The sequence below is a fragment of the Apium graveolens genome, chromosome 2 (assembly GCF_009905375.1).
Source record: "Apium graveolens cultivar Ventura chromosome 2, ASM990537v1, whole genome shotgun sequence".
Lineage (NCBI taxonomy): Eukaryota > Viridiplantae > Streptophyta > Magnoliopsida > Apiales > Apiaceae > Apium > Apium graveolens.
Window position 1 is genome coordinate 68,037,898 of NC_133648.1, and position 13,174 is coordinate 68,051,071.

Consider the following 13,174-nt stretch of genomic DNA (forward strand, 5'->3'; position numbering starts at 1 on the left):
AATTTTATGTCTCTAACTTGTACGATTGTTTAAAAAAATATTCCTTATAAAATTTATGAATTTTAAGTTCCTAACTTACGATTATTTAAACAAATATTCGTTAAAAGGCTTATGAATTATAAGTTCCTAATTTGTACTACTGTTTCATCCAACTATTTGACGTTTTATAATTACCTAAAAAGATTTTTTTATTAAATTCAAAATTAGAGATGTGGGGGCAACCTTGGTCTACCCTTACTCTGCAGTCTGCACTTTGGCAATGTGGCATACTTGAGGTTTCACATCAATTAAAAAAAATCGCATCCCCGCTAAAATAACGGGCTTGTAATTCCGCATACTATATATATATGCTAGAATAAAACGATATAGGATGAAGCACAAAGTAAGGCATTTTTTTTAGCTTTCTTGAAATGAAGGTGAAAAGATTTTTCAATTCAAATTTCACTTATAACATTGTCATAAAAGAAAATTAATACATAATTCTCACTAATTTTTATGCCCGAAAGAAAGTATTTGAGCATTAGTGTAAAACTTCCATAGATTAAAATTATTTTTTTTAAAAAAATAAGATTAAAGTTATTTATGTAAAAAAATAAATTAAAATGCAGCTTCTAAAAAGAAATGGCCTTGATACGATAAACCCTGGTGTATCTATCTATCAGCAATTTCCAAATGAACCTCCCACTTTGTTACCCATTTGGCCATTAACATCTTAAGCATCTCCGCCTTCTTCATAACTCACTCCTCTGTAAAAAAAGCTTCAATCTTTGCACTAATGGCGTCAATTAATTTCAACCCATTTGGTGAAAACTGGTTCAAGAAACCACCCAACCCATTTCAACCCATTTCCCCATTTCTTGATTCTCTAAACCCCTTTAAACCCCAGCCCAAATCCCCCCTTTTCGCCTCACTCACAGCTTCAAACCCCATCACACCCGACCCGGAAGAGAAAAAACCTGGAAAGTACAGGCAAATGCTGGACCAATTCTACTGGGAATGTGAGACCCGACCCGATTACAGACACGACCCGGAAATTGATAGGCTAATGAATGAAGACCCACTTATTGAAAAGAAAGAAAACCCAACTCAGGAAGAGATTGAGGAGAATGATAAGTGGTGGAGTGAGTTTCGAAACAGCCCGGTTGTGCAATTCTTGGTTCAGGCTGAGAAGATTGCTGATAGGCTTAATGAGATTGCGTTGAAGGAGAATGAGAGTCCATATCATAAGGAGGATAGTAAGTATTGGAAAGATGTGCCTCATGTGATTGGTTTGGATGGCAGGCCAATGCCGAGGAAGGCGTTTAAGACTCAGAGAGAAGCTGATAATAAGTTTTGGGATTTTACTAAGCAGTTCTTTTTTGGACTTTGGGGGTTTCAGCAACGCCCGTATCCGCCTGGGAGGCCTATTGATGTTTCGCAGGCTATTGGGTATAAGAGACTCGAGAAACGATATTATGATTGTGAGTTTTTGTGCAATGTAGCTTGTTTTGAATTTGTTGATTATAGTTTTCTATGTGGAGTTGTTAGTTTGTGTAATGACAAGGTTGAATGTGTATAAAGTAGACATAATTAATTTCTGAAAGTTGTGGATTGATATGGAGTATGGATATATGGATATATGGTAGTAGCGCAAGTCAGGTGTATAAAATGCTATTGATAGTTTCTTTAAATTTATTTAGTAAGTTACGTTAAGTACGATGATGGCTATTCTCTAAAGCTGACTTGTTCATATCAAGAAAAAGAACACTCGTTAAGTTGGGACTTGGGAGGAATGAGATAGTGCGGGATTCAATGAATTTTGTACTGTTTAGGGGTATTCTTTCGATATTTTCATTCATTCCTTTATTCCGTTCTATTTATACAACTAAATACTAGAGCTCAATCTCAATTTCCACCAATATAGGGATGAGTGTTAATTGCTACCTTTACTCATTTGGTTGACAAAACCTTACCGTACAAATCACACTACTCTATCTTGAATCAATATCTTTCACCTTTATTTCAGTTTAGCATTCCTTTCTTTAGACATTTTATTCCTCATGCATAAAGGTTTTGCAGAACTATAGTTCAGTGCTCCTACTCTTTAATAAGAAGTTTCTACTCGCACATGTATTACTAGTTTTAACTGTGTTTGAAAAGTTGTTTCGACTGCTTTTCATTCTTTCAATACGCAGTAGACATTACGATACTGTACTGATGAGAATATAAATGTCATCATTATAGTTATCATGAAGACTGGTGGCTGGTTCTACAAGGACCGGTTGGGCCGTACAAGAGGTCCGATGGAACTTATCCAGCTTAAGACTGCCTGGGGTGCTGGAATCATTGATAAGCACACCTTTGTTTGGGGGGAGGATATGGATGAATGGGCACCTATTGGCATGATTTATGGCATGGAACGTGCAGTTGCCACATGGGAAGGTTTGTAGGGAATTTCATTTTCTCTTTTACAAAATATTATATGTTATCCTCGAGTACAATTTTTCATTTCTTTTTAAATTTAATTTGAAGTCGGTAAGTATTATAGCAACCATAAAATTTCCGTATCCATGATAACTTTGAGCAACTAGACCAACTTGTCCTACTTAAGTGAGAGAGATCATAGTCTTTCAGTACTTCATTCAACCTTATGTTTTCTTACTGTCGTAATTCCTTTTTTTAATCATACATTTCCATTTATGTGTTTAACCAAGTTTAATCCCATGATTATTGGATTATATTTCTTTAAATTTACCCTGTATATCCTTGTCTATTCTTTTATGTCTTTCTATCATTTCGTCGATAGGATGTCTATAGAGAACGTAATGTTCATGTTTCTGTTTCCATGATCCTAGACTTATCAGGATAATTTTCCAGTTAGGCTAGGTGCTGCTGCAACAGCTTTCCTCCACAAACTGCAGAAAGGTATACCTCCATGGGTGCCCTTAAAGGGATTTGAGAAGAAATCTTATAAGCAGCTCCAGGACGAAGCTTATGAGAGCAAGAGACGTGATTTGACTGTACTTGAAGCTAATGATGGTGTTTGGCCAGGTGTAAGAATTCCTAGCCATGCCTTATTTCTATGGGCCAGTGGTTCTGAGCTCACATCTATATTGGAAAACGATCACATGCCAAACAAATACATCCCTAAAGATCTCAGGTAATTTTGGAACGGTAGCCATTGATTTTTTAAGTTCATGTTCCCTGTATTTGAATAGTCCCTGTACATCATAAATTTTTCACCCATCCTAATTTGTTGATGTACTCCTTTTAAATTTCTTCTGTTGAAAAGGCTCCAACTGGCTAAAGCTATACCTGGTTTGAGGCCATGGGAAGTTCTGAGTGTAGAACAAGCCATGGATCAGATAACTTATAGTGGTAAGTGGTACCGTGAGCCACTTGGTTCCTTCACTACTGGTCCACCATACATTCAACTGTGGAATGAAGAAGTCGAGGTACTTCTATTTTCTGCCAGTGATTTAATTCTGAATTGAGTATTTCTCATCCTGTTTTCTGCTCATTTTTCCAAATGAATCCTGTGTGGCTGTGCGCTGTAATGAGGCTTATATTCAGAAGAACCATGCAGGAAATGTTGTGCGCATTTAGTAGTTGGAGCTCATATATTCATTTTTCTCCTTGAACTTATAAATGCAGGAACTTTTTGAATGTTTTGTAAACCTCAATGATGAGGTAGTGAGTGTATTGAAGGAAGCAATGCCAGGTTTCAAACCTTTTATGAAGAAACTCGAAGCTGATTATTTTGAAAGGCTTGAGAGACGCAAAAAGATACGGGAGGAAAGGAAAAAGTCTCAAGTGTAATGAGAGGAAATTCTGATAAGCATGTTAAACTTTAATGGTCCAAGGTTTTAAGCATACGCGTCTTGGATCATCTTATGCAAACATGGCCCGGATTTGTTTTATGTCCACATGGAAACTGGATTTAGAATGTGATGTGAGAGCCTTGTTTATCACTACTGGGTTGATGTAAAATTGCAGATACTGTACCTTTTGTAGAGTATATTAGACTTGTTGGTGCCTTTGAAGGCAAATATTTAGTATAAAATTAAATTTCGGCAAAAGAGTTTGCAGTTTAGTGACTTTTTGATTGGTATACATTTGAGATGATGTTACTTTTAACTTTTTGGTAATTAAATACTGCTCTATATTTTAGAAGTTGAATAGTTAAAGCACAATAATCTATGTTTTTTATCCGGATTAAAACAAAATTATAATATTGATCTGGATTAAAATAAAAATTAAATATACTTGGTTGAAATTTGATCGATATAATATTCCTGGGCTAATTCAAAATAATAAATAATATTAATCTGACAAAAAAGTTATACTATTGAATGAGATTAAAATAAAATAATACATACTTTACTATTAACAAATGCTAAAAAAATTATTCAATTGACCCAAATTAAGACAAAATTAAAATCAAAATCAAAATATTAAAATTTTTATTTCACTTATCCATTAAACACACAAGAAATTATTAATTTTTGGTATTTTTACAAATATTTATAACTTAATTCCCAAATATATTTTTTAAAGATATTTTGTCATAGTTATAGAAAAACAAACATGGGTGCAAAAGAAAAGAGGCCCAAACGAAGCCCAATAGAAAAAAACCCAAACAAAATAAACAACCGGGTCTGCATTATAAAAACAAAAGAAATGGTAATCTAGGGTTTAGTGTTGGCCGCCATTTACAATACTACCAGTTTTAAATCCAACTTGACGGAGGCGCAACAGCAATACCCACACAGCAACCATGGTCAGTCACTCTAATCTCATCTACACGTTTTTGTATTCTGTGATCTTAATGCTTATACACTTTTTAAATGATTGATTTGATATGTATATCCGAGTTGTTGTTTCAATTGCATTAGATTCTATGTCTTCAGCAAATCTCGAATGGTTATGTTTCGTTGTAAATTATAATTCATGTTATGTACAAGTGTGGGTGTGGGTGTGTAATGCAGAGCTATATTCGATCTAATTTCGATGTTATATCTAGAAAAATTACCAAATAATAAAATTGAAAGAAAATTTGCCGTAATTTTATGTCGAGCAATGTACATTTTAAATATTATTAAAGAGGTATGGACATTTGTAGTAGATTTGTGAATTGTATTTACGATTTACGGGAAAAAAGATTAGAAGCGTGTGAATGAGATATAGAGCAATGTAATATTTAAGAACCTATGTTTTTCGAGTATAGTGTGTAGGGGCATTGGATATATTCAAGCAAGTAATCTGCTCTGGTTATATGTTTAGGCTGGAAATGTTATTAGTATTCTTTAATTTTTTGTTACATTTACTGAAAATTGGATTCTTTGTGGTGAAATAGGCAAGAGGACTTAAGAAGCATTTGAAGAGGCTCAATGCGCCTAAGCATTGGATGCTTGATAAACTTGGTGGTGCATTTGTAAGTAACTCCTAGATTCTCAATTTTTTTGTTATATTTCTCTGTTAAATTTCCTAGACGGTTTAATTTGACCATGTATTAAATTTCTTTTTATTCAGGCTCCCAAGCCTTCATCTGGACCCCATAAATCCAGGGAATGCTTGCCTTTGATCCTTATATTGCGAAACAAGCTCAAGTATGCTCTCACTTATCGTGAAGTCCAATCTATTTTGATGCAACGTCATGTCCTTGTTGATGGCAAGGTTAGGACAGACAAGACCTACCCAGCTGGTTTCATGGGTATGCACATTATCTATCAACCTTAAAATTATTGGCAGGCTTATATTCTTTTGGTAATTTACCAATGGTAATTTGTGCATCTCCAATGGTAATTAAGACGAGCAGATTAAATACCAAATGTTCCATTATTTTCGAATGTAGTGTTTTCTGTAGCTTATATCTTGCGATCACGGTATTAGATCTTTATGTTTATGTACTTCATCCCCAGATGTTGTGTCGATTCCCAAGACTAATGAGAACTTCCGTCTCCTCTACGACACCAAAGGTCGATTCCGCTTACACTCCGTTAGAGATGAGGAATCAAAGGTATATTTATTCACCTGATCTCATATTCTGTATTTTCATTCTTTTAAGTGTATGAGCAAGTTTGTGAGATCATCTTAGATTTGATTGAACAACCAATTGTGTGAAATGTTGTATTTTTTCCGGTGTTAGTGTATCTCTTGACTTTGTTTGCATACAGTTCTTTTATCATGGCGATGTTGCCTTTAGGATTTCATATGCTTATAAAGTTAAAAGTGATTAAAAGGAATTTTTTGTAGATTTATTTGACCAGTTTGTCTGATTAGTACTTGGTTTCCCCCCTAACAGTTTAAGCTGTGCAAAGTGAGATCCGTCCAGTTTGGTCAGAAAGGTATTCCATACATCAACACCTATGATGGGCGAACTATCCGCTATCCTGATCCCCTCATCAAAGCTAATGACACTATCAAACTCGATTTGGAGGCAAACAAGATTGTTGACTTTATTAAGTTTGATGTTGGCAATGTTGTCATGGTGACCGGAGGAAGGAACACTGGACGTGTTGGAATTCTCAAGAACAGAGAGAAGCATAAGGGGAGTTTTGAGACTGTTCACATTCAGGATGCACTTGGTCATGAGTTTGCTACTCGCTTAGGGAATGTCTTTACTCTTGGAAAGGGTTCAAAGCCATGGGTGTCTCTTCCCAAGGGCAAGGGTATCAAATTGACCATCATTGAGGAGGCCAGGAAGAGGACTGCTGCCCAGGCTGCTGCAACTGCATAAATTGTGTGGACATTTTAGCAGAGTTTTATCTGCTGAATTTACAAGCAGGTGGCTGTTATCTACCTTAGGATTTATTCTCATGAAATTATGTTTTATTCTCTGTTGAACTGCAAATCATGAAAAAATATTTTGTTAGTTGGAAATTTGGTTAAATTGTCTATTGATTTTGGTTAGAAATAGAAAACTTCGGAACTTCAGTCCGTATATTTGTTAGTGAAGTAGTCTTGATATGGTACTTGGTCTGTTGTGGTATTGATTGCTTGCTATTAGCAGTGCTTAATAATTGTGGCAGATTGGCAGGCATCTGTATTTTCGACCTGATCCAATATTTCATCTGCTAACCTCTAGCAAAAGTTAGCAATTTTTTTTTTTTTTTGTAATTGTTATCGTAAAAAGAAAGATGGGTAGGCTAAGATTTAGCCATTGAATAGTTCTGTTTGAATATGATTGCATTTCAATCTTGTCCACGGTTATGTAGTTGAAGTTTGCTAATAAAGTAGATAATGCATATACTTTTACTTGAAAGATCATGACCGAAAAGAAAGCTGTTTTTGATTTTCTTTTGTTTTCATTTCTTTCTTATGATGCCATTTATATTCATCTAAACGAATTCAGATAGCCAGGTTACGGTGGGGTTATGCTATCGTCAAAGTTTCTGGATTTCTGGATTATTTTTACTTGGTTATGTTGAAATATAGCTCAGAATGGATGATAAAAATTGGGTAGGGAGAAAGAGAGGTCGATTACGAGTGGTGCTAGTACACACAGGTTTCAGGTTTCATAGTTCTTACTCTTTACGCAAGGGAAAAATCTAACATAACCACATAAGAATCAACAAAAAGAGAACCAAAGGAATGAGTTTAGCTTGGGATAGTTTGTCCAATCCCATAGGCTACAACGTACATTGACAGTTCAATTCTTGAGGGACCTTGGTTTTCTTTAGACTGTAAGGACAATAATTTTCTACTTGGCAATTACTACTTTGCTTATATGCTGCATGTTTTTGGTTGTAATATTTGATGTTGAGGTTATTAGGCTACTTGCTAGTTGCTACTACTTAAATCGGAAGATAATTGCTAAAATGAAGGGACTTGTGTCTACCACACGTCCAATACGCTGCAATAGTTCTATCTTCTTGCTATTATTTTGAATGTGAATGGGCGATATTGATGAGTGATAGCAAGAGTTTGTGAAGACAATGACTTGCTTAAGTAAAGGCTTGTGGTTAGCACACATCCTAAGTCCTCCCTCTAGGAACTGTAATTACTGTACTTAGCTTTGATACTCAACTGTTCAATTGTCAAAATTAACCGAAACTTTAACCCTTAACCTCTTGTTACGAACAGAAAATATTGTAATTGTTCCTTCTTTCTGGTTAAACTACACTCTGGAGTGAGAGCTGCATAACTGAAGAATGAATAGTCAAACTCTAATATCCAAAATTCACCTAATGAAAAGTGATGATGGGCATATAAGTTGTTTCGTTTTCATATCCAAAATCCAATCTTTGCTTCTCTTTCCCCAAAAGATGAGAACGAAAAATGCTCATCTTCCCGACTCCACAGCTTCATTCTTATTTTCTTTTTCTTTTTTTTGAATAAATCTTCATTCTTATTTTCTACTCTTTCCTTTCTCATACTGTATATAAGATTCTTTTAAGTCCCTTTCTTCTCCAAATGCTCCCCATAATAATTCATGCATCACAATTTACTCAGAAAGCGATACCAAAATCAGTAATCATTTAAAATCAAGATAAAATACCAAAAATAATTCAAACTATCCGGTGTATCTCATGAACAGAGTATAAAGATAATTAAAATGCTGAGTATCTTGCACCAAAACTTGTGTTTTTGACAGTGCAGGTACCACTAAAAAAGCATTTGCATAAAAACAACACACAAGGGGAGAGACAATCCTCCCATCACTTACCCATATAAACATCACCCTACTGTTCGTTCTCACCATGGCCACCACTGCCGATTACTACCCAGAAATCGCTGTTTTGCCATCAACCCATGATGGCCTTGAATTCTGGCAATTCATGGTTGCTGGCTCTGTCGCTAGCTCGGTTGAACACATGGCCATGTTCCCAATAGACACCCTAAAAACAAGAATGCAAGTGATGGGGTCATCATCTTCAACTTCTTATTCAGCTCCAGTTATTAATCTCCGGCAATCTCTTAGCTCTATTCTGAGGATTGAAGGTCCTGCAGGATTATATAGGGGCATCGCTGCAATGGGTATTGGTGCAGGGCCAGCACATGCTGTATATTTTTCAGTTTACGAGACTTTCAAGAAATCTTTATTAGCTTATGGAAGCCCTAATAATTCAGCTGTTCATGCTGTTTCTGGTGTTTTTGCGACTGTTGCTAGTGATGCGGTGATCACACCAATGGATGTTGTGAAACAAAGATTGCAGTTGAAGAACAGTCCTTACAAAGGTGTAGGGGATTGTGTGAGAAAGGTGCTGTTTGAAGAAGGATTTGGAGCTTTCTATGATGAATGCTCCATTTACAGCGGTTCATTTTGCAGCGTATGAGGCTGCCAAGAAGGGGTTGATGGAGCTTTCACTGGATAGTGTAGCTGATGAGGAGACCTTGTTGGTTCATGCAACAGCTGGTGCTGCTGCTGGTGGATTGGCTGCTGCTGTTACAACTCCTCTGGATGTTGTAAAAACTCGGCTGCAGTGTCAGGTAATTAAGAATTTTAAACTAGTTTAGCAATATCGAGCATGAATCTGTTTATACTTTATACCCGTGTCCTGTATTTGCAATTTCAGGTTTGCTAGCTACATGTGTGCCATTCATTTAAATGTTGAATTTTTAAAGCGAAGAAGAGTTATTGTTGGATATTTATACATAAATTATTGTTCAAGAGCAATGTGTTTTCTCCCATCTTACGCAATAAAATTAGTGCAAGATTACGTAAATTCCAAGGGGACTGAAAATATTTGGTTCTTTGCATGAATATAAGGCTGGTGATTTGACCTGAAACCATTTCAAATACAAAATTTTGCTCTCAAACTAGAGCTAAGCTGAAAATGACTACATTAGGTGATAATCGTGACTACATTGGGTGAACTTCACCGGTGACAATCTGGCAGTGTTAGATAAAGTTATGAGACAGAAATGGTAGAAAATTTGTTAATTCTACGAGCTTATGGTTTATACGGTGCCAAATTATCGTGTGCACCTGACAGCCTATTCTTATAACCTGTTAAAAGTTCACATTCAACCTGTAGGAGTGAGTGACCAAGGAGGTCCTTAATTTTTCTGTTGCTTTGTGAAAAGCATTGTACGTACGATTACAATCATGGTCTTAAATGTTTCTTAAATAAACAGGGTGTCTGTGGATGTGATCGGTTTTCTAGTTATTCAATTGGTGCAAAGCATTGTGAAGAAGGATGGGTATGTTGGGCTCATGAGAGGCTGGGTTCCGAGAATGCTATTTCATGCACCTGCTGCTGCAATATGCTGGTCCACTTATGAAGCTGCAAAGAGTTTCTTTCAAGAACTGAATGAAAAACAAGCCTGATAGATTGATAGATAGGAGAAACTCGGATTTGCTAAAACGAATCTCAGTCTGGTTAGTTAAGCAACGAGTTTCTTGTTTATACTAGCTCAAGTATCAGACTACATATGCTTGTAACACCTGGCTATCTTCAATCTGAATAATAATGTGGGGGTTCAGAAAATCGGGGAAATGCTGTAAATAAATTACATTCCCCCTTCCCCTGCATCCCATATTATAATGGTTATTTAAACTACTTTGTCTCTACTGTCTATTCAATCTTTAGACCCTGGTTTTACTAATGTTATGGTAAATGACATTTAAACATACAAGGTTTGCCTGCAAATCAAGCATATTGTTTACAATTGTATACTCATAATAGTAAAATTTCAAACAAGGAAAAGGATCTGAAAGGGTTCAGAGATGCTTGATACTGTATATGGTGACATTTACAAGAAATTCAGGCCAAACTCAGAATTTACTGACAGCAACTCCCTCTTTCTGAACCTCATAAGCGTCTCTACTTCTCATCTTCTTCAGCCCAGCTGTGACATGGAGCTTTGATCCTTCAGTGGTTATTAATGTTACTTTTACCCAAACCATCACCTTTGTTTTCATTCCCTCTATATCTGTGAACTTTCCTTTCTCCAGATATCCAGACACATTGGTGGAAAACCGCAAGGCAGACGAGTCTTTGTAACTTACTTCACTGACGGCAGGTACGTGCACTTCTAATCTTTTTGTGGCTTCATTGAACTCGTAACTGGTTACAACAAGAGGAAACAAACCTATCGGCAAGTCGTACTCCTTGAGCAGTTCTGTTAACGGCTTTTCCACTTTCCCTGCAGACGAATGTCAAGAATATGATCTCGAAATTACATTTATCAGTTTTTTGAATGTTTGAAATTTTCTGGTAACTGAGATCCTGGGAAGTAAATTTCTGAAAGAGTTCACAACCCCGTACCTGTTACTTTGTTGACTAACCATTTGGCTCCATCTTCAACTGTATTTGACACCGACTAACAAAAGAAAAAAAAAATCATTCTATAGAACAAATCTCTGGATAGTTTCATCATACAATCCGTGTAAGAAAATTTCACAAATTTATTGTTGTTATTCAAACTCCTCCGAGCAGTAGAGATTAATTCTGGCCATAATGTAAGCACATTGTTCAGAGTCTCAATTTTATCCAAAATGCCTTCAAGTACAACAATTAAAAGCCTAAATCAACTTTAGTGAGGATCATTCAACTTTCAAGCATAAATCACAACACTTAATAAGATCATTCTATCTTTCAAAAATCAAAAGTCAAGGATATAGCATTTATTAGCACGGAAACAATTAGAACATTATTGTCGGCATAACAATGCACCATTGAACATGCGAAAAATATGCATAATAATTGTTCTCATTGTTTTCTTGTAAAAAATGATCTCGGCCTAAATCATGCTCTAATCACATGTAAGAAACATAAATAAAAAATACAATGTACTAAGAAAATTAAAGACATCCATACAACCAAAACTGTGAACTGTGCACAAAAAAATAAATTTACTTGGAGATCTGTTTTCGAAAATTCATCTCCCAGATAATGCAACTAATTTAGGATACATGCATATCAGTTTTCATGAGATGGTCAACCAAGAAGATCATTCTAGGGCAAAATCCTAAACAAATAAAATCAAGCCACGCACGAATGTATCATTTTTTATAAATGGATAACAGAAAATATAAGAAAAAATGGCCAAGGAAATTTTTGTAATAATTCATCTTACACTGATGTTATTGCCTACGGTATCAAGCTCCTTGGTGGCTTTTTGATTAAACCAGTAAGAACCCACCTTGCCAAATATTTGATCCATCACTAATGATATCTATAATTGCTGATTTCAAATGAACAAAATAAAATTATTATTTTTGCCCTAATCTCTGATGGCAGAGGAATAGAGGGTCCTCTTTCTGGTAGACATTTACAATGGCGCCAATTTGGTAAATATAATATTTTACTAGGGTGATAGCTGCATCTGTTATATGATTTTTTTTTTAAATACCTAAGTTTAATTTTTTTTTATACAAATACTATCACTTTTTAAAAAAATTGCAAATATACATTTTTATTTGTAAAAATACTAATTTCAACTTTTTTTACAAAAATACAATTTTTCTGCAAGTCGATAGAGATATAATTCCAACTAGTTTGTACAATTTTATGCAACCGAAATACAATAAAATAAAATTCATGCAAGCAGTTACATATGTAGTTGATTTTGGTTTATTGTAAATATTTTTAAAAGATAGTAAAATTGTAAAAAAAAAGGTTAGAAAATTAGTTTTCTTTTGATAATTTCTCTATTAATATTCTACTATCTCTACGTTAACTAGCATAATAATCCGTCCGAGATACGAGCCATTTTCTAGAATTATTTCATGCATCATGCAATTATAATGTTCTTAAAACAACTCCAACATTATTCTTATATACTTGTCTCTCTCTATGACATTAGGAGCTCCGAATGATTTCTCACTTTTAGGAGTGAATACCCTTCCTCAACTATTATTATATTATATTTTTCTTACCCGTCTATGTTAGGAATATGTTGTGAACTTGATGATAAATTAAACAAAATACCTTAGTAGATTTAACTTAGTGTATTTTGTAGCACTCGACGGATGATCAAATATAGTCCCGACGGATGATTTAATATAGTCCCGACGGATGACAATTTGACATCCACCGGATGAGTAGCTTATGTAACAAATAAGTATTGTAGCACATTTCTGCAAACAACTTTGTGTAGAATCTGTAGGAGCATATGAGTCATGTTGACTACTAATGGTTATGCAGAATAGGTTGATTAATTGTAAATATGAGATGTCTTGTAATTCTATGTAAGTGAAAATGGAGTCAAGTGACAAATAGCTACCCGACGGATGATCAACAAAGCT

At 35.2% G+C, this 13,174-nt stretch overlaps 3 protein-coding genes and 1 pseudogene across 3 annotated transcripts; 3 read left to right on the forward strand and 1 right to left on the reverse strand.

Moving 5' to 3' along the window:
- Positions 1-632: 632 nt before the first annotated feature.
- LOC141707497 (protein TIC 56, chloroplastic) lies at positions 633-4,109 on the forward strand. Its single transcript, XM_074510692.1, has 5 exons — positions 633-1,460; positions 2,224-2,421; positions 2,857-3,139; positions 3,272-3,434; positions 3,634-4,109. Exons 1-5 carry the CDS (start codon positions 776-778, stop codon positions 3,796-3,798), a joined length of 1,494 nt encoding a protein of 497 aa, XP_074366793.1. The 5' UTR covers positions 633-775; the 3' UTR covers positions 3,799-4,109.
- A 507-nt stretch (positions 4,110-4,616) lies between these two features.
- LOC141707498 (small ribosomal subunit protein eS4-like) lies at positions 4,617-6,922 on the forward strand. The gene is made up of 5 exons (XM_074510693.1): positions 4,617-4,759; positions 5,336-5,413; positions 5,512-5,692; positions 5,901-5,998; positions 6,284-6,922. The coding sequence occupies exons 1-5, from the start codon at positions 4,757-4,759 to the stop codon at positions 6,716-6,718; spliced, it is 795 nt and encodes a 264-aa protein (XP_074366794.1). The 5' UTR covers positions 4,617-4,756; the 3' UTR covers positions 6,719-6,922.
- Positions 6,923-8,145: 1,223 nt separating this feature from the next.
- Positions 8,146-10,362, forward strand: LOC141707500 (uncharacterized; annotated as a pseudogene).
- A 138-nt stretch (positions 10,363-10,500) lies between these two features.
- On the reverse strand, positions 10,501-12,196 carry LOC141707501 (uncharacterized protein At5g01610). Its single transcript, XM_074510694.1, has 3 exons — positions 12,004-12,196; positions 11,193-11,247; positions 10,501-11,070 (listed from the first exon to the last, which is right to left on the reverse strand). Exons 1-3 carry the CDS (start codon positions 12,088-12,090, stop codon positions 10,700-10,702), a joined length of 513 nt encoding a protein of 170 aa, XP_074366795.1. The 5' UTR covers positions 12,091-12,196; the 3' UTR covers positions 10,501-10,699.
- Between the last annotated feature and the right edge of the window lie 978 nt (positions 12,197-13,174).

Excerpts from the sequence above, each read along its gene's own strand:
- LOC141707497 (XM_074510692.1), top strand. The coding sequence starts at position 776 with ATGGCGTCAATTAATTTCAACCCATTTGGTGAAAACTGGTTCAAGAAA. Across the intron at positions 2,422-2,856 it reads TGCAGTTGCCACATGGGAAG|TTAGGCTAGGTGCTGCTGCA; the intron begins GTTTGTAGGGAA and ends ATAATTTTCCAG. Across the intron at positions 3,435-3,633 it reads TGTGGAATGAAGAAGTCGAG|GAACTTTTTGAATGTTTTGT; the intron begins GTACTTCTATTT and ends TTATAAATGCAG.
- LOC141707498 (XM_074510693.1), top strand. Across the intron at positions 5,693-5,900 it reads CTACCCAGCTGGTTTCATGG|ATGTTGTGTCGATTCCCAAG; the intron begins GTATGCACATTA and ends CTTCATCCCCAG. Across the intron at positions 5,999-6,283 it reads TTAGAGATGAGGAATCAAAG|TTTAAGCTGTGCAAAGTGAG; the intron begins GTATATTTATTC and ends CCCCCCTAACAG.
- LOC141707501 (XM_074510694.1), bottom strand. The coding sequence starts at position 12,090 with ATGGATCAAATATTTGGCAAGGTGGGTTCTTACTGGTTTAATCAAAAA. Across the intron at positions 11,248-12,003 it reads CCGTAGGCAATAACATCAGT|TCGGTGTCAAATACAGTTGA; the intron begins GTAAGATGAATT and ends TTCTTTTGTTAG. Across the intron at positions 11,071-11,192 it reads GTTAGTCAACAAAGTAACAG|GGAAAGTGGAAAAGCCGTTA; the intron begins GTACGGGGTTGT and ends ATTCGTCTGCAG.